Genomic DNA, 20834 nt, shown 5'->3' with positions numbered 1-20834 from the left:
ACCCTATAAGTTCCTTGGCATCAAATGACCTCTTTACTTGGAAGTCCCACCCTTTTTGTGCAAACATGTGTTTAACTCACTATCTCCTTGAATACATGCCACTGATTTGTCTTCAACTAGTTAAGCCCACTTTTGCTAAAATCACATCAGCTTAGTAAAATGGGTCTTTCCTCACCTTAAATTTTACTGTCTACCTTTGTTCTTTTCCATACTGCACTAAATCTAACTGAATTATGATCACTACTATCAAAGTACTCTCCCACTTGTCCAGTTTCATTCTCCAAAACCAAGAACTGCCCCTTGTTGGATTTGTAACATACTAATTTCTTGAATGAAATGAGAATTTTGCACCTATCCTAGTTAATTATCATGTCCACTACATTTGAGTCCATATTATTTGATACACCATAAAAAAACAAGGGACCTAGTCATGGGCTCCTTACCACCCTGTACAGCTGAAGTCCCCTACTATTATCCTGCACTTGAGATTTGCCTACACTCTTTTTCTCCCCCGGGGTCTATAAAATACACGGCAGTATACTTGCCTGTATTGGTCCTCTAATTCAGCAAAGCTATGATATACTTTAAAGTGTCTTTCAGCCCTCAAGTTATCTGCTTGATTCATTAGACTCTGACAATCTTTAATGGTGTATATACTTAAATGCAAACATTGTATATTTTCTAGCCTGTTTCCTTTGCTTTTCATACTAATTTTCTGTTCATTTCCAGCTTTGTTTCTCTCCCTTCTGAATTTATGTAGAGATTCCCAACCCCTACCAAGCTGGTATAAACCCTTCCCAACAGCAATAGCAAACCTCCATGTATTATTGAGCTCCATTGAGATGCAATCATCCTTCTCCACTACCCTACACCCCCCCCACCCCCCCGGCTCAATCCCACCAACTGGCCCAGGAATCTAAAGCCCCCAGTCCGGCATCATCTCTCCAAGCAATCCTATCCTATTTCTGTACTCAGTGTATGGCACCAGGAGTAATCTGGAGATTACCTTCTGAAGTCCTGTTTATTAATTTCTTCGAGCCCCCTAAAATCTTCCTCATCCCTCTTTATTCCCAAAGTCATTGCTACTGCTGTGGACTTCCTATGTTCATCCTCTTTTTCCCCCCCTCCCCCATATGTTTTGCAGCCTTTGTGATGCCCTTGCCCCAGCACTACTGACCTAACATACAATCCTTCAGTAATGTCTACAGATGCATCGGTTTTCCTTCAAATCGTCTAACGCTAATGCATTTCTGACCTCCCCACCCACCCCCAAATCACCTTTTACAGCTGAACCATCCATAATGCTGTGGACTTGGTTGTGGCTGTGCCCACCAGAATACCACTGAGCAAGATCTACTCAAGGGACTCCATCATTTCATCCTTATTTGTCTGTTGGTCCCAATTCCCCATTTGGGGGCACCAACCTCCTGAAACATGGTATCCTGTAGCTCTCAGCAATGCAAGTGACTTCTGCTCAAGCTCTTACACCTTACAATACACTTTGTGCATTTGTAGTTGTCCAGGATACAAGTACTTTGGAAATCCTGAGTGGCCCAGGAAATGCTTTTAACAGGCGTGTTCATGTCTGGAAAGTTTAGCTAATTCAATAAGACATCTCCGATGTTGACGAAAAAAAACTTTGTCCCTTCTCCTTTCACCTCTCTTTGGGCTGAAGGAAGGTTTGTAGGGGAGTTCCCTAGGGGGTTGGGACCCTTTTCAATGGGCTAAATGGCTGTCTACTCTGCTGTTCCAATATTTACTGGTATTCCTGCTTTTCCTATGCTGAGGGATGTTTATTAAGTAATCAAGCTTTGAAAACTGTTCAAGAGTAATTCAGATACAAGGAAATAAGATGGTTAAAAACATTTAACTTTATTAGAAATACTTGTAATACATTAAGATTAAAGGCAAGCAGATTTTCACAGCCAGGAAGTTGCACAAAGCTTAATAATGCAACATTTTTAAAAATGGAGGTAAAAGGTGGTACAACATTGAGGCCCTGATCAACCTGGAGGTTTGTTCCCTTTGAGAAAATACTCTTATATAACAATCCTTCAATGAGTTGGTATTGCACTGCGGATAAGCATCCCCCCAGCTTTAGCAATGAGCTGAAAAGTTAAATTTTCCATTAAAAGCCACCATTCATTCTTGGAATCGGTTACCTGTTCCTCATAGCCTCTGATACTTCACCTTTGTTGTTCTTTACAGGTGAGCTTCACGTCAGAGGATATCTTCAATTGGTAAATATCCTTATGTTTGCCACATAACCGTGATGAAACTCGCTAAGTTTTTCCAACCCACCCCACATTCAAGCCAGAGGGAGAGGAAGGCCTACATTGCTCCCCTGCCAATCTATATAAATTGGGACATTAATCTGTAACTCTCAGGCCTAGATGAGATCTGGTCAGCCCAGCTGCAGAACAAACCTATCTTTAAGGTTCACAGTTTAGCACCATATCAGAAAATGCATTTGTCCTTTTTAAAACCCTCACTTTGCTTCAAGTACAATTTAATACATTGGCTAGTTGGGTTCACAGTCCAATCTTGTTTAAATTTTCTACATGCATCTAACCAGTATTATAAAAAAAATATGTATATAGGCACTTTTGAACATGATTGTACATACAAGCATCCTTTTCTATAGGACAAAGGCACTTGAACAGTAATTCAACCTCTAACCATCTTTCTGGACACTTCTTTCACTGAATAGTTTTGAGAAATATGACTATACAAAAGATAACAATCCACAACTTTCCAGCCAACTTTTTCCAATAATGTTATACACCTACATTCATCGTTAGAAACTATGCAAACTTGCCATGCAGTAATTACCACGAGCTGAGATGCTGCAGCAATAGTAATATGGCGAGAGAATGTTGTCACTGTTCACATAGGTTGTTTCCATGATAAATATTGACAGCAATTTATAAGTGGAAATATTATTCAATACCCTGATCCAATTAGACCCCATTTCACCTGAAGTTTTGGTCTTCACTCCCTATATCTAACAAAGGAATCCATTAGTTCATACAACAACATGCAAACAGCAATTTCACAGTAAAAATACAGGAGAACTACACCCTAGTCCTAGATCATTCCATGAATGTTTTAGAATTTTTTCTGCTTATCTAAAGTTAGTGATGAGAAATGGAACGCTTTCCCTGCCACATCTAATTTTAGAACCAGTGCTTTTCTGGCTCTGCTTTTTCTTCAATCATTCAATTAAGGACTTATCCACGATAGAGTACCAAGAACAACTTTTCTCAAACAAATGAGCAATAAATCAATAGAATCATAGGTAGGAATAATTGGCGCTCAAGCGATGCATGTCATGTGTTTTGAATCACATGCAACGTTACTATGTAAAAGTACGCTATCAGAGCAATGGGAAGGCCAGTTAAGAAATGTTACATTAAAAAATTCACCCCAGGCAAAATCTATTTTGTTAAATAGGATTCGAGTAGGTGACAAGGTTGAATAAGAGATTGCAGAATCATCTGCATTAAACACCAGATCCAAAAATTCAAAATATAGAACTTGCTACAACATGGAGTAGTTGAGGTGAACAGCATTTAAGAGGAAAACTATAGAAGGATATGTAGGGTTGGAGGAAACTTATGTGGAGCATTAATATGGGCATAGTCTTGTTGGCTGAATGGTCTGTATCTGTGCTGTAAACACTATGTAGTCAGAAGTTTACAGGTTGTCAATTCAGTTCATTGAAACAAAATGTTGCTTGTATATTATTTTAAAAATATATAAAGTTCTTGTGTGTGGCTGCAGGGATATTAGGAAGTTTGTTTTATGAATAGATATAAAAGTTACAATCCAGCTTTATCCTGCATGTGTCGGAGCTTGGTACAAATTGATATAAAACTGTTCACGTTTACAACCTGGAGATTCTCTCTCAGTACAATTAACTGCTGGGCCAAATACAGAAAATCTTTCACCTTGTTGGACCAGATGTGAGGCAGCATTGACTTCCACTGCGTTTGAAGGGCTGTACTGAATAATTTGTAACCTTGCATTCCATTCATTACAACCTATATACCATAGCTCCAATGCTTTTAAACTGAAGGTGCAGGGTCATAGCACAGGATGGGAAGTATAGGAGAGAAGTGGCTCATCCAAAGGGTGCGTAATATTTGTCACCTATGATACCGAACTCTGCTGCTTGACTTCAGGAGTCAGCCCAGTGTAATTCTATACAGATAGATTTCTGTATCACTATAGTGCACTTGTGACAGAATCACCAGGACATTCCACATTTAATGCACACTCAGGAATTCAGTCACTTTCCACTTGCCTCTTAAACCTTTAATATTTTTTTGAAGCTTTTGTTTAAATAAGGATAATAAAAATGCCCCTTTACCTTTTTCTCCATGCCCTACCCTCAACACAATGCAGTAGCTCAGGGTTTTTCCAACACCATGAGGACCATCCTTTACTGTGAAGCTTCCAGCATTTGCACAGGCATTGAGTAACCATATCTTAGGAGTGAGAATTTACCCCTCACTGGAGTCTAAAATACCAGTACTTTCCAACCTGGATACACAAAGGAACATCCAAAATATAAGGCTTCGCAGGGCTGATCAAGCAGCCAGTCAAACACCACTTCTCGATTTCCAGAGCTTATGATCACTCGGAGCTTGAAACTAGCAGCATCATTGAAGCCTGAACCCAAGCTAACAACTTCCATGTCAAAGGTCACTGATGACCCAGTAGAAACACAAGGCAGCTGATTGGTCATTTCTTTGCCGTTCACAAATACAGCCCCTAAAAAAAATAAAATAATGAATTTGGTTACTCAGGAATGAGATATGAACATCATTGGCAAGACCAGCATTTATTGCCCAGCCCTAAATTCCCTTGAGGAGGTGGCAGAGAGTCATCTTTGCACATACAACTGAGTGGTTTGCTAGGTCAGTTAAGGGTCATGTGGGCCAGACTATGTAAAGATGGCAGATTTCCTTCCCCAAATGACAAGTGAACCAGATCAGTTTTTACACCAGAATCCCTAATATTAGCTATTTATTCCAGATTTATTTAATTAATGGAATCTAAATTTCTCCACTTCCATAGTGGGATTTGAACTCATGTGTCTGGATCATTAGTCTGGTAACAAAAATACTCCGCTACTCCACACAGAATTAAATCTAATGCATAGACTGTTATGAGGAGCAAAACAGACTCGGAATTCAACTGGCATTGAGGAGACAAAAAAGTTTGCAGCAATGGGAATTGGGGTAAGTGGCTTATTGAACATTTTCAGCCTTTCATTTCAAGTTAGTGATACAGGACAGGAAAAATATTGCTTTGATATTGCACTTCATATCTCAAACTCAATATTTTACAAAAAATAAATTGCTGCAAATACAGGGATGATTGTTATGGAGGCAGCTGTTTTGTGCAGAGTTTGCAATTTCTTGACTAACAAATGAGATAAATAACCAGTTAATCCTTAAATGATAATAAAAACAAAAAGACTGCGGATGCTGGAAATCCATAACAAAAACAATTACCTGGAAAAACTCAGCAGGTCTGGCAGCATCGGCGGAACCCTTCGAGTTCTGTCGAAGGGTCATGAGGACTCGAAATGTCAACTCTTTTCTTCTCCGCCGATGCTGCCAGACCTGCTGAATCCTTAAATGATGTTGGTCGAGGGAAGTATACCGACTAGTGCACCAGAATAAATCCTCTCCCTTTGTGGGATGTTTGGAGGTCACCTGGACCACTAGAACAGGTGGTTGCTGGCCTGGGTTTAACATCTCACCCAGTTGGGAACATCTCAGGGGAATGCACCACTTATTCTCAGCACTGCACTGAAGTGTCAAGCTCAAACTTCTGGTACAGGGCTCAAACTCTGGTTGCTTGGCTCAGTTGGTAGTGCAGTGCCAAGGTCCATACCCAGTCTCTGCTGAGCCACCCAATTTCAGCCTTTGTACCTCAGATTTGGAGGGAGGGAGGGAGGGAGGATCCTGCTCCAAATGTTCTGTAGCAACACTTCTGGATGAAATGTATGGTGCTGTGCTTGCATGTTGCTAATGGGAGTCAGGACATGTGTTACAATCATACTTCATTGTTTTCTCTTTCATTACTTTTGTTCTAGAGGATCTTGAAGCAACAATTATAAAAGCAATTAGTTATTACTTTGAGTGCTTATTCAGACATGTCAGGATCATGGCCATCTGCAGTGTCCTCCATTGTGGGACACTGTGCAGCACAGTCACCATCGAGATTCTCACAGATGCATTAGAACTTCAGAGAGACACCAAAAGAACGATCTTTGTAGAAACAGCCTGACCCACACAAAAACAGCCCCATTCAGTTTCTTTACCATTTGAGCTGATGCAAACAGCCTTGTCTCTCTGCAGGGAATCACACTCATTCTGTGGCTCAACACACACTCCGATACTGTCTCTTTTATCTGGTAGTCCTGTCGCCTCCATTCTGGAAACAAAACAAAAAGCCCAGCCTATAAAAACTCCTGAATATAGTGTCTGTCAATGGCAAGTTAGTGCTGAGGAAATAAAAGAACAAACTTGCATTTGAATAGCACCCCTCGTCTCATATGGCAATAGACAGACTTCAAACATCAAGAGGTTTGGCATACAAATGACAAGTTGCTACCCTCCCCTTTCCAAACATAAACCAATACAGATTGAGAGTTGGTTTAGAAACCTCAAAAAAGTGACCCAATTAATCTCCAATCAATAGGTCTGAACTCTTCACAAAAACTGTATTACCCATAAAATGTGACTGTTTCAAGGCTCAATCATTACTTTCATTTGCAATATCCTGAAATAATTTAACAAATGGACACACACAAGAGATACTTAGTGAACAGTACAGTTATACTGCTCTTTCAGTAGACTAATAGACAATGATATGCAATTCTACAGTAATCCTCATGTACAGTTCAAAATATATTACTCAACTCTCTTCTCCCCCCCCCCCCCCCCCCCCATTGTTTCAATGTAAGTAGGGAAGTGAAAGGCACAATAGGGTTTTGGGGAGTTTACTTTCTTAAAGCAAAGAAGATGGAGACAGGGAGGCACGATTGTTGTGGTCAAATAAAGGGCCATCAATAGCAGAACAAAGAGGAGAAAACAGGTCGGTAAGAAGCTTGGTGTTAGAGGAGTGGAGGGAGCATGAAAGAATTCGAAAATTAAACTAAAAATTTAAGTCAAATCCATAGGGCCCAAGACAAGGGAGTGTGCGTGTGTGGGGGGCAAATAGGAAAGAGGGTGAAGGGGGAGACACAGATGTAGCGTTAGCACTCCAGCCTTTCCCCTGCCTCCCTACCAGCTTGCTTAAACTCAAGTTCCTCCTGTTCCATGCAGGACAATGGGAGCAGCACTCTTTCACCAGCCTTGGTCCACTGTAATTTCCTTTGCTCCAGGTCGTGTCCCACTTTGGAAGGTTTTCCTTGAATAACCCAGACGTCTTTTTCCATCTGGTGGTGTCTATTCCCTGTGATGGGGTGTACATCTGGGAGGTTTCAGTTGCCTTTTCCATCACAATGTCCTGCAGGCACTTCTGACTAGTTGGCTGTAGCACTTCTTTGCGGGTGATGCTGTCTCTCGATGCGATGCCCATGATCGAAGGTAGACACCGCTAGTGAAAGACGTTCAACTTAACTGACACCTTGCTGTTCTCTTCCATGTCTCGCTGGCATTGACTGCAGTTGGTACCACTAGGTTCAGGTGTGGGCAAATTGCCCTTACCAACAGCAGCTGCTGCAAACTCAATTTTCATCCCCTTCTTCATGTGGCTTCCAAGTTTTATACTTAGATAAGAGAATCTCCATGTCTCAGCCCTCTCTCTCTCCCCACCTCTTCCATGTCTCAGCCAAGTGTTGAGGCATCATCAGCTAGGAATAACAGCAAGTCTTGGATGTCCTATTTTTTAATCAAATTGTGGCCTAATGAGCTGACCCCCTGGCATGTGCAGGTCTCAATAGGCTGGGTCTGACCCTCAATCACAACCAACTACACACCAACAGACATTGGGCAGGGAGTGTTAAGGCTACAATTTCTGTACCTTACAGGTCAACCGTAAAGATGGTGAGGACAGAGGCCATGGTACAAAAATCATACTCTGGATAGAGTGAACCTGGTGAACACATTAAAACAGATTATCTGGTCTATTGCTGTTTGTGGGAGCTTGCTGTGTGCAAACTGGCAGACATTCCCTGCATAAACAGCACCTAAACTTCAGAATTATTTCATCAGCTGTAAGGTGTTTGCAGTGACCCCACTGAAGGTCCACCTTGTACCTTACTACCAAGCACTGGAGGGAGCACACAACAAGACAAGGCACCGATTAAAATGAGATTAGCAAGAGAAATCCTCTGATTATGTGTCTTGTTTTTAAACAGCAGCAGTTCAGTAAAAGCAACCAGAGCCAGGCTGTTCTTTCTGCCATAGAACCATTTCCAGCCCTAGGATAATACCTGGTCAAAAGAGACAATCACAGTCTGTCAAAGTGTAGAAGTTTTAAAAACAATAGTGAAGTACTTGCCTAAATGTCAGTGTCTGTCCACTGGTGTAAGTGGGTTCCTTGGAGTACAACACACCGGATGAAGGAGAATCATTCCTGAGTGCCATGTCTCTCCGACTGCTGAGACTGAACCCTTCGCAACCTGTGATCCACTCTGTGAACAAGATTCAACAATCATGAGTATTCAGTTCTGTCTATTTAAGTTTGTCAGCTCTCTTAGTTAAGGATTTACCCTTAGTTTCCCAGAATTAGGAATACAGGATACACAGAATGTTTTCGACTAAGGGACAAGTGTAATATTATGATACTAAGGTATAGAGACCAGGAAGGTTTTAGCTTTAATATCTTGTCTGTGCCGATTTAACCGATGTCAGCCTGGGTATGACGGGCTGAGGTAACTGGCTTTAGCGCTCCTGGCCTTGAGCGAGAGAGGGGGAAGAGTGTGTGCGTGTTTGTGAGGAGGGGTGGGGGGAGAAGAGAGAATGAGCAAGAGAGAGAGGGGGAGCACGAGCAAGCGAGCATGGCAGAAAGAACAGAGTGAGATAACATGCATCTCCGGGGGAAGAGTGAACAAAGAAGAGAATCCCCGAGAGCTTTGCCGTTAATGGACTAACTGACCGTGTGCAGTCAGAGTGGTGTACCCGCTCTGTGGAATACTCCAAGGACTCCACTCCATGCGTCCTTCTCCCCGTGCGCACACACGGAACGTGTAGCTAACATTGGGGTCAATGTGCAAAACTACAAATTCGGTATCAGGTCCAATGTAGACATCGTCGAATTGGCAGGCGATGTTTTTACAGAACTGCAGCCGATACTCCTGTGCCACAAAGTCATCGTCATCCTAACGGCAAAACACAAGAGATCGGTGTGCATTATTTGCAAAGTCAAGGCCTGTTGTGAGTAATTGCACCTCCTGGTGTGGCACTGAGCCACAGAGACCAGAAAGAGCCCCACCACCACCACCAAGTTCAAGTCTCACTGACCCATCATCTCAAATTCACTGACTGCCACTGTCCTGAGTTTGCACAGTAGAGTGTGAACAATTCTGTGAATGAAGCCAGGCTGAAAAATTGAGTGCGATTAACAGTTGAGATTCAGTCTGAAGCTGCGGATATCAAATCTGGACCATTTTAAACCCAAAGACAGAAATCAGAACTGAATTGACCAACACAGCAGACATAAACAGTATTTCCAGCATTTATCTGTTTATGCTTCAGATCAGCAGCATCCGCGCTGTTTTGCTCCCTCTGGTGGTTGCTCTCAGAAATGCAAGGACAGAATTGTCTCACTTTTTGATATTAAAGCATTTAGAATTGTGGAACCATTTGGCCCATCGTGCCTGTATCCGCTGTGAAAGAGCTATCCAATTTGTCCCCCACCCCACCCCACCCCACACTCTTTCCCGATATCCCTTCAATTTTCTCTTCTTCAAATATCTATTCAATTCCTTGTAAAATTACTAAAATCAGCCTCCACTGCCCTTTTCTCCACCTGAGGAACCATGCTCAATACCATTTTGGAGATTTGCTTACCTTGCACCATCGGACAAGAATCCCTCCAGGCCTTTCAGTCAGTTCCTCTATCTGGACAGGAGGGCGCGATGCAATCGCTCCATGGCTAAAGATTCGATCCTTGACAAAACTGAGCAAGCTTTCATCTAACTGAGCTGATAAACACTGCACCTCCACCAGCGAAGGGACTTCTGGCAAACTGGATTAGAAACAAACCAGGGAGGAAAAAAAAAAAAGAATTGTTTTAGTAAAAAACACAGCAGGGCTTCAGTTAAGCAGGAAGTGTTTGCATGCTGGTGCATCTTTTTCTCCCTGAACCCCTCTAGTATTTCCAGCCCTACAGCAAGCGCACATCTCCACAGATCACCTAAAGCAGCCCTGGCCTCAAATTCGACAATTCTCCAAAACACTAATTTCACAAAATGAAAGAAACAGTAGTATAGTGGTTATGTTACTGGGCCAGTAATGCAGAGGCCCGCATTAATGATCCAAAAACAATGGTCCAAATCCCACCATGACACCCAGGAAATTTCAATTCCGTTAATAAATAAATCAGGAATAAAAAGCGATTGGAGACATTGAAACTACTGGATTGTTGTAAAAACCTAACTGGTTCACAAACGTGCTTCAGGGCAAGTCACTCATTTCAGGGATTGGGGATGGGGAATAAATGCTAGCCACCACTGACGCCTTCCTCCTTTCCATGAATAATAAAAACAAATGAGAAATATACGAGGGGAGGGGAAGGAGGTTGAGACACAAAAATACTCCCTTGTGTACTGAGCATCATAGGACCCCAGATGAAATCAAAGAATGGTTACAGCACAGAAGGCACCCATTCAGCCTGTACCAGCTCTCGGCAAGATCAAAGTGTCCCAATCCCTCACCCTCCCTGTGGTTCTGCAATACTCTTCTCATGTACTTATCCAATTCCCTTTTGAAAACTACAACTGAATCTCTCTCCACCACCCTTTTACAGCAGCGCGTTCCAGATCCTAACCACTCACTGTGTAAAATTTTTCATGTTGCCTTTGCTTCTTTTGCTAATCATCCTAGTTCTAGGCCTGTCTGCTAATGGGAGCAGTTTCTCTCAATCTACTATGTCCAGAGCTCTCATGGCTTTGAGCACCAATCTCCTCTCAACTTTGTCTAAGTAGAACAATCTCAGCTTCTCCGAGAGAGCGCACAAGGGCGTGACCTTATATGTCCACCTAAGGAGGAAGGCAAGCAAATCTTCTGTTTAGCATTGCATCAACACCCACGACAGTACAGCACTCCCTCAGTACTGTACTGTGTGTCAGCCTGAATGAACTAATATCTATATACTCCGTGCCCACCTTTAAAGTGGAGGAAAAGCAGAAATAATTTGATCAAATAGAAAAATATCGACCTGTCAAGTTGGATTTGCAGAGCTTTTTTTGTGAAGTTTCCAAGTTTCTCCTCCTCGGCCGATCCACAGAGCACCGCAACCTCTCCTATAAAATAGGAAACGAGTCAGTCAAGTAGCATCTGCAAGGAGCAATCCCTTTATTCAAAAGGTTTCTTCCTATCTGCCATTCCACACCCACCATAAAATACTAATCTTCAAAATAACAGTTTGTGGTTGGGGCGTGGGGGAGGGTGTCGGTGGCATAATGGTACTGTCACTGGGCTGGTATTCCAGGGACCCAGGGTAATGCTCTGGGGACCCGGGTTTGAATCCTTACCTGGCCTGGCCTACATGTGACTCCAGACCCGCAGCATGTGATTGATTCTTAAATGCCCTCTGAACAAGGGCAAATAGGGATGGACAATAAATGCTGGTCTCGCCAGCAACACCCACATTCCATGAATGAATAATTAAAAACAACTTACCTCCCTTACTGGGAGTGTCAATCTGGATTTTGTGATGTTTCTCAAGTGAGACTTGAACCTAAAATCTTCTGACTCAGAGGCAAGAGTGTTACTCACTAAGCCACGGCTGCCACCAGGCAGACAGAAAGTATCAGTCTTACCTTCTCGGAGGAGCTCGTCTGCCACGTTCACGCCATGTTCGATTAATTTCTGACAGTCATCAAGGGGCCTGATGCTCTCCTGCTCAATTTTATCCACTTCCTGGAGCAGCATTACTAACCGTTCATCCAACAGCTTGGTCAGCTTGGCTTTCAGCTCATTAAAGTGATGTTTCAGAACGTCACGAGTCTGGACAGCACTTCCAGTGATCTGGAAAGAAAAAGCAAACTCAATAAAGTGACAAAAAGCAAAAGGCGGAGACCAGTCTGAAACCATCATATACAGAAACTAGATTGCATAGTGGGTTAGCACACTTTGGGATTAGTCTGTGTTCCATTCCAGAATAGACCAACTAACAATACACTTTCTGACAAAGTACTAGCACAATAATGTTTCCATTATATCCTTCCCCGAGATTACTGACTGGACAAAAGACAGAAATACAGGCAAAGCGTTTTCTAGTACAGCATTTTAGTCTCTCTCTGGGCTGTGGGTACGCCATCCAGTATTAACTTCCACATTAAAACATCAGCTTTGCTTTACTCTCTGTAGATGCTGCCAGATCTTCTGAGTATTTGCAGAATTGTTTTTATTTCAGATTTCTAGTATCTGCGGTATTTTGCTTTTACTCACTAACCCCATTGCTCAATGCCACCTGTGCCTCAGCGTCACCCTTATCCATGAAGCCTTTGTTACCTATAGACTCAACTATTCCAATGTTCTCCTCGCCATCCTCCCACCTTACACCCTTTTAAGTTTAACCCAGCTAAAACTCTACACAGAGTCCTGTTCACCCATCACCACAGCGCTCACTGATCTGCACTGGCTCTTCGTCTAGGAATGCCTTGATTTTAAAATTCTCACCCTCGTTTTCAAATGGCCTACTGCCCTCCTATCTCTGTAACTTCCTCCTGCCCTACAACCCTCCAAGATCACTGCCCTCCTCCAGTTTTGGTCTATTGTGCACCCACGATTGTAAGACCAGCAATGGTGGAGTAATTGTCTTCAGTTGTCTGGTTCTGGAATGCCCTCCCTAACCCTCCCAATTTGCCTCTCTTCCTTTAAGATGTCCCTTAAAACCTCTGACCAATCTTTTGGTCGCCTGTCTAAATATTTCCTTACGCGCCTCGGTGTCAAATTTTATTGAAAACTTTTCTGTGAAGTGCCTTGAGAAATTCTACCACATTAAAATGGTAAAATTAAATTATATAGCAAGTAGTTACATATAAATGCAAGTTGAGCTCTGGGCAAATACACTAACCAGCGTGGTACCAAGGAAGGTTCCAGGTTTAATTATCTATGCTGATTTTGTAGTTCTCTGGCTGAGATAGACTGTGTGTGAACATTCATGGGCTGGTGAGGGGAAAGAAAACATGAGCAGTTGCTGTTCAGTATCCAGGGAGTCATGTAAAAGATAATGTGTGAGGACAAGGAACATTCATGCCACACAAGTGTCAGGCAATGACCATCTCCAACAAAAGAGAATCTAACCATCTCCTCTTGACATTCAATGGCATTACCATCACTGAATTCCCCACTATCAACATCCTGGGGGTTACCATTGACCAGAAACTGAACTGGCCTAGCCATACAAATTCTGTGGCTGCAAGAGCAGGTCAGAGGCTAGGAATTCTGGACAATAACCTACTCCCTGACTCCCAAAAGCCTGTCCACCATCTACAAGGCACAAGTCAGGAGTGTGATGGAATATTCCCCATTTGCCTGGATGACTGCAGCTCCTACAACACTCAAGAGGCTTGATACCATCCAGGACAAAGCGGCCTGCTTGATTGGCACCCCAACCACCACCTTAAACATTCAATCCCCCACATCACCAATGCACAGTGGCAGCAGTGTGTACCATCTACAAGATGCACTGCAGGAACGCAACAAGGCTCCTTTGACAGCATCTTCCACACTTGCGACCTCTACCACCTAGGAGGACAAGGACAGCAGACTACATGGGAACACCAAAACAAAAACAGAATTACCTGGAAAAACTCAGCAGGTCTGGCAGCATCGGCGGAGAAGAAAAGAGTTGACGTTTCGAGTCCTCATGACCCTTCGACAGAACTAGGTGAATAAGGAAGGGGTGAAATATAAGCTGGTTTAAGGTGGGGGGGGGGGGGAAGAGAGAGAAGTAGAAGGGGGTTGGTGTGGTTGTAGGGACAAACAAGCAGTGATAGAAGCAGATCATCAAAAGATGTTACAGACAACAGAACAAAAGAACACATAGGTGTCGAAGATGGTGATATTATCTAAACGAATGTGCTAATTAAGAATCGATGGTAGGGCACTCAAGGTATAGCTTTAGTGAGGGTGGGGGAGCATAAAAGATTTTAAAATATTTAAAAATAATGGAAATAGGTGGGAAAAAGAAAAATCTATATAATTTATTGGAAAAAAACAAAAGGAAGGGGGAAGAAACAGAAAGGGGGTGGGGATGGAGGAGGGAGCTCAAGACCTGAAGTTGTTGAATTCAATATTCAGTCCGGAAGGCTGTAAAGTGCCTAGTCGGAAGATGAGGTGTTGTTCCTCCAGTTTGCGTTGGGCTTCACTGGAACAATGCAGCAAGCCAAGGACAGACATGTGGGCAAGAGAGCAGGGTGGAGTGTTGAAATGGCAAGCGACAGGGAGGTTTGGGTCATTCTTGCGGACAGACCGCAAGTGTTCTGCAAAGCGGTCGCCCAGTTTACGTTTATGTAGAGGAGACCGCATTGGGAGCAACGAATGCAGTAGACTAAGTTGTGGGGAAATGCAAGTGAAATGTTGCTTCACTTGAAAGGAGTGTTTGGGCCCTTGGACAGTGAGGAGAGAGGAAGTGAAGGGGCAGGTGTTACATCTTTTGCGTGGGCATGGGGTGATGCCATAGGTGGGGGTTGAGGAGTAGGGGGTGATGGAGGAGGGTGTCCTCCACCTATGGCACCACCCCATGCCCACGCAAAAGATGTAACACCTGCCCCTTCACATTATATAGATTTTTCTTTTTCCCACCTATTTCCATTATTTTTAAATATTTTTAAATCTTTTATGGTCCCCCCACCCCCACTAGAGCTATACCTTGAGTGCCCCACCATCCATTCTTAATTAGCACATTCGTTTAGATAATATCACCAACTTCGACACCTATGTGTTCTTTTGTTCTGTTGTCTGTGACATCTTTTGATGATCTGCTTCTATCACTGCTTGTTTGTCCCTACAACCACACCACCCCCCTCCACTTCTCTCCACCCACCCAACCGCCGCCCCCCCCCAAACCTTAAACCAGCTTATATTTCACCCCTTCCTTATTCACCTAGTTCTGTCGAAGGGTCATGAGGACTCGAAACGTCAACTCTTTTCTTCTCCGCCGATGCTGCCAGACCTGCTGAGTTTTTCCAGGTAATTCTGTTTTTGTTTTGGATTTCCAGCATCCGCAGTTTTTTGTTTTTATACATGGGAACACCACCATCTGAATGTTCACCTCCAAGCCACTCACCATCCTGACTTGGAAATATATCGCTGTTCCTTCAGTGTCACTGGATGAAAATCCTGGAACTCCCTCCCTAACAGCACTGTGGGTGTACCTACACCACATGGACTGCAGCGGTTCAAGGAGGCAGCTCAGCACCACTTTCTCAAGGACAATTAGGGATGGGCAATAAATGCTGGCCCAGCCAGCGATGACTACATCCCATGAATTTAAAAAAGGGTGAAGGCAAGACCATGCTATGTGATGTTGTCCCTCAACAGGTAAATGACCTCACCAACCAGACCCACACCTGAAGAATGTTCACCTGCTGCTTATCAAACTGTGCTTTTACATGGCACCTAAATGTTGAGAGAGGGGAGGGCAGGAAAAAAGGGGCTGATGCATCAGCTGATCAGAGTGGAAATACTCCAAATGAAGATGCCACAAAGTGTTCAATAACTAGGAATTATTGAAAACTGGTCACCTATCATTACACACCTTATGGGGCAGGAATATTTCAAGATTTCAACTCTTAATGACATCCATTGCATTCCATCTTCACTGGACTAACACCAGTATACAGTCTCAAACATAAGGCATGTAGTTAGGTAAAAGATCTGATACTTCACAGCACTTTTTTGGTTAAACAAAGAGTAACGTCAAGCCCCATAGCTCTATAAAGAAAGAAATCTTGCTTTTACATATTGCTTTTCACAACCTTAGAACGTTTCAAATCACTTTATTTATTTATTTATTTATTTATCACAGTGAGGTGCAGTCACTGTTGTAATATAGGAAATGCAGCAGCCAATTTGCACAGCAGACTCTGCAAACAGCAATTAATAGAGACCCAATAATTTGTTTTGCCTTAATGTTGATTGAGGGATAATATTGGCCAGGAAACTACACATTGGATTTATATAGTGCCTTTAACATAATAAAATATCCCAAAGTACTTCACAGGAGCACCATCAAACAAAATTTGATACGAGCCACATAAAAATATTAGGATGGATGACCCAAAAGCTTTGTCAAAGAGGCAGATTTTAAGTAGTGTCTAAAGGGAGAAAGATCATCAGCTGAAGGCACACCGATTGCCAGAAATCATGCCAGTGCACCTCAGCATGAGTCAGGGATTCCATAGGTCGAGGGTGGGGATAGGCTAAGGTTTGAAGTATGAACAATCGGATTTAGAACAGCTCTTCAACTCCCCCAGTATTCCTGGCAAGAAATAAATGCTGTTACTTCAGCGAATAGTCACCTGCTTGCTGCACCCACTCAACAAGTGCTTTGAACGATGCGTGCGCTTTACAAATTTCAACACGTTGATGAAAGGATGTGATGCAATGAGCCACAAACTCTTTTGCCTCCTTATCTTGGCTGCCAATTTCTCCTTTAGTGTGTTACGGAAAAAACAGGAAGTCGTTTAGTTTAACGGAGCATTTGTTTCCTTTTTAGGCAAATTCCACTATCGTTGGTTTTACTTCACACATAACTCGTGTGGGGATTCTAATTTCACCCTGTGCTGCCAGTCTAAAAGGAAAAAACATTGGGTGCATATCGCTCGGCTGGGGTTTAAACACTGTTTGTTTAAGCAGTTACCCTCTCCTCATTATCAATTTAATTCTATATTAAAAACTTCAAAAAAAAAGGTTGAATAAAATAAAAACAGAAAATATTTGCATTGTGCAAATTGCATTCTGCATGAGAGCGAGAGAGAGAGAGAGATTAATATTTTTAGAGGAAACTCTTCATTAGAAGTAACACATTTAGGCTGCAGTAGTCCTTTCTAGGCTTCAATTAATGCAAAAACACAGTCCTCCCCATTTTATTTTGCCAATGGGGATAATCCACCCCAAGCATGGATTCGTTAGCCAGGTGCTTAGAGTGCTATGAAGGAGGGTCACTTGGACTCGAAATGTTAACTTCGTTTTTCTCTCTCTCCACAGATGCTGTCACACCTGCTGAGTTTTTCCAGAATTTTCTGTTTTTGTTTCAAATTTCCAGCATCCACAATATTTTGCTTTTCGCTTAAGAGTACTGGTCTGGGAACCCACTGTTCCATGATTCAATTCCCGCGTAGGGAACTTAATTCATTCAAGCGCGTGATTCCGGGGCAGGCATCAGATTGAAACGTCAACTGGCTTGTTAATGTCTTTCAGGGGAGGGAATCTGCCTCCACTATCTGGTCTGGCTTCTATATAACTCTAGTCCCATATTACATGATTGATCCTTAACATCAAGGCAGTGAGGAATGGACAATAAATGCAGCCTTGCTGGTGTCCCCCCTTTCTGAGAGAGGATGTGATGAAGAGAGGAAACGGAACTGGACCTTCCCCACCAAATCTGGAGTGAAGCTCAGCAAACCACCTTGCCCACTGGCCCAGCTCAATTTTACTTGCTCCACTTTAGTATAAAGCAGCAGTGAGACAGTTAAACAAAGACTGTGACATGCTACTTGTGCTTTCAGCCACGCAAAGATATTTACAGTGAGCTCCTATAAATAAACAGGTCAAACTAACTTTGCAACCATGCTCCCGAAATAATAAGTGCAATACACTTCTTTTCATTTTCATAAGATAGCATTTCCATAGTAAGAAGCACATAACGTGCAAATCAAACATTACAGGAGCTCTTAAATCAAAAGAGCTGACTGTTTATTCTGCTGTGCCAGTTTACACTGGCAGACCATGATGACATCTGAACATCAGTGATTGTACACGTAACCTGCAAGTTTCCATCTTCTTTACAATGGCATTTTCATGTCTGACGCCCAGTTCAGACACAGCACAGAATCTGCTGAAAGCGAGGAGTAGAGCACAAAACAGCCCTTAACACATCAGTCTCACTCAGGATGACTTAGTGTAAGAAATTGTAAAAATAAAACACTGGTGCAGTAGGAAGCGTTCCTCTCAAGTTGGGCACATAGTTGAGGCAACATGGAGTGAGCTTTGCATCTAGACAACTGCTGCACCTACCCTTGGCATCAGATACTGACACCTAGTACCTGTAACAGAAAGCATTCCATTCCCCAGCACCTCAAAACTCAGAAACCATGCTCTTCTGCTCATCCTGTAACTAAGTTAATATGCAGCCTGTTCCTAAGCCTGTAACCTCCTTCAGCCCAATAACCCTCCTCCGATTTTGGCCTCATGCACATCTTCAATTTCTATTCCACTGGCAGCCTTCAGAGCTCTAGAATTCCTCCATTGTCTTTTAAAAACTCTCTTTAAAACCCACCTCTTTGACCAAGCTTTTGACCAATGTGGCTCAGTGTGTCAAATGTTGTATTCTGTCATGAAGCTATTAATGTATATAATATTATTGGAATTTTTTTAAAAATAGAGACTTAGTCAGTGGATGTGTCTCAATTGGATTAAAGCCAGCTAGTCTGGGTGCTTTGATGTATACTAGTTTTGAGATGTAAGAGTGCATTTGCATTTTGTTGAATAGAACATTCAAGAAGGGGGTGAAATCTGGCACCTAGTTAGCAGAGACCAAGCAATGTTTATATTACCACTAAAATTGGTACTATGAAAGGGGTTTTATTGTTAGAAGAGGTGAAGTTTAAAGGGGCTGGTGATACGAGAATTTATATTCAATAAAATGTGCTGGGTATAACCGATAGCAGTTGTGTGTGTGCAGGGCAGAGGTACGTAACATCAGCTGTAAGCCTACAACTGTCTGCAAAGGAACCAAAGTGAAAGGAACCTCATTTTCAATTTGTATGGTGAAAATGTGTCTGGTTAAGTCTATGGGTTGCTGTTGCCTTAATGGAGATTAATTTGGGAATTTGTTAAAAGTTATGATAGTAGTAATTTGTAGCCATGTGGATATGTTTAACTCATGTATATTAATAAATATCTCATGTAGTTTGATATAAAAACCTCTCAAGAACTGGTGGTCTGATTCCTGAATTTAGAGCTGCATCTCAAACATACCACTTAAAAATATAGGTTATGACAGTTGTTTAAAGTTTCCCTCTGGGATTTTTAAGTAACTCAGCTTTACCAACGGCTGGGTCATAACAATTCTAACATTTGTATGAAGCACCTTGGATGTGAAAGGCACTAAATAAATGCAAGCAATAGGAGTAAAATGCTTCAATTTCCTCCTCTTCCCTGTTCTGATACTAGGCTGAGCAAAAACAAAACTGCTCTGCACACTGCATCACTTACCAACAACATTCCCTCTAATCTTTCATGGGGTGGGCAGGTGATATTTTTAACTGCATGTCCATGCACATGTGGGGGGCATTTATTTTAAAGGGACCAGCCTGCACACAGTCTGATCTGTACTCTTGGATTGCAGCAGAAATCAGGGAGGGGGGAAACATCATGGAGTGACAGAGAAGACCACAGAGGTAGCTGAAATGAGCGGAGCAGGATTCTGTACAGCAAAACATTGCCCAGTGATGCTCAACAGCAGTAGTGCAGAGTCAGTGAAACAAGGCAGACCAGGAAGTGCACACAGACAGCTGAAGCAGGGTCACAGAAAGGGAAGTGAAGAGCAAGTGGCTGCCAAGCTTTGAGATTCTAATGTGCACATGTTCAATCCTCTTATGATTCTGCTTGACTCAAAGGCATTTTTAATCATATGCAACTTACTCACCAGTCATGGAACAAGGATACAGAACCATTCCAAAAGATTAGAAACCCCCTCTCACTCTTGCCTTCTTCCTTCCAGAGTTAAATGACCATTCAGACTCAGTTAAAGGGCATGAACAGCTGAACAAGCCATTTAGACCTGGCATGTCCAAGTTTGATCCCTGGTCTGCACCGAGTAAGCTGACCTCAGTCAGGGAGATTGCTACAATCATCTTAATGATCTGGATTTGGAGTGGGGACAGTCAGCCAGGGTTGCTGCTTCTGAGTATTATTCAGTGATTTCAGAAAGAAGTGTGTGGAGCTTAAGCACAGAAAAGATTGAACTCGACCTGTGGGTCAAGCAGCCTGGTGACAGGCAACATCGAAACTCAGATTACGAATGGCCATTTTGGTGCTAATGGCCATGAAATCATATCCATGTCACAGTGTAAATAAGTTCTACCATGGCAAGCGACTGGTCTCTTTGTTCTGGATATCTGCTGAATAGAAAGGATAAAGCATTGCCTCCACCTCAATCTGGATTTCGGAAATGACAGACAGGCATTTTGCACAGACCCTAGAGTGAAAGATTATAGCAGTGTTAACTGGATCTCACTTATGCCTGGTTGCAGTCCAGAAGTCTTTTCCACCAACCTTACAACCAGTTGTCTCCACATTTCACCCTGCCCCCACCCTCCCTCCAAGATTGAATGATGAGTTAAATCAATCCACAAGATGTGTTTATTCAGGATCAGGTTGTCAGTGAATCAAATGTCCTCCAACTGCAGCTGT

General features: G+C 42.6%; 1 protein-coding gene across 2 annotated transcripts in view; it reads right to left on the bottom strand.

The window, feature by feature from the left end:
- Positions 1–1848: 1848 nt before the first annotated feature.
- Positions 1849–20834, bottom strand: part of crlf3 (cytokine receptor-like factor 3) — a 41656-nt gene continuing 22670 nt past the window's right edge. For both annotated transcript variants that reach the window (XM_041217152.1, XM_041217153.1), the window contains exons 3-9: positions 12008–12215; positions 11404–11488; positions 10035–10212; positions 9121–9343; positions 8524–8656; positions 6338–6450; positions 1849–4776 (exon numbers count right to left, since the gene is read on the bottom strand). In XM_041217152.1, coding sequence (XP_041073086.1) covers positions 4523–4776; positions 6338–6450; positions 8524–8656; positions 9121–9343; positions 10035–10212; positions 11404–11488; positions 12008–12215 — 1194 coding nt within the window. In that variant the 3' untranslated portion in view covers positions 1849–4522. The remainder of the gene's footprint in view (positions 4777–6337; positions 6451–8523; positions 8657–9120; positions 9344–10034; positions 10213–11403; positions 11489–12007; positions 12216–20834) is intronic.

This window comes from Carcharodon carcharias, chromosome 22 (genome assembly GCF_017639515.1).
Source record: "Carcharodon carcharias isolate sCarCar2 chromosome 22, sCarCar2.pri, whole genome shotgun sequence".
In the NCBI taxonomy this organism is placed as follows: Eukaryota; Metazoa; Chordata; class Chondrichthyes; order Lamniformes; family Lamnidae; genus Carcharodon; species Carcharodon carcharias.
Note: the sequence above shows the minus strand (reverse complement) of the source record. Positions and strands in the feature narration are given on the sequence as shown.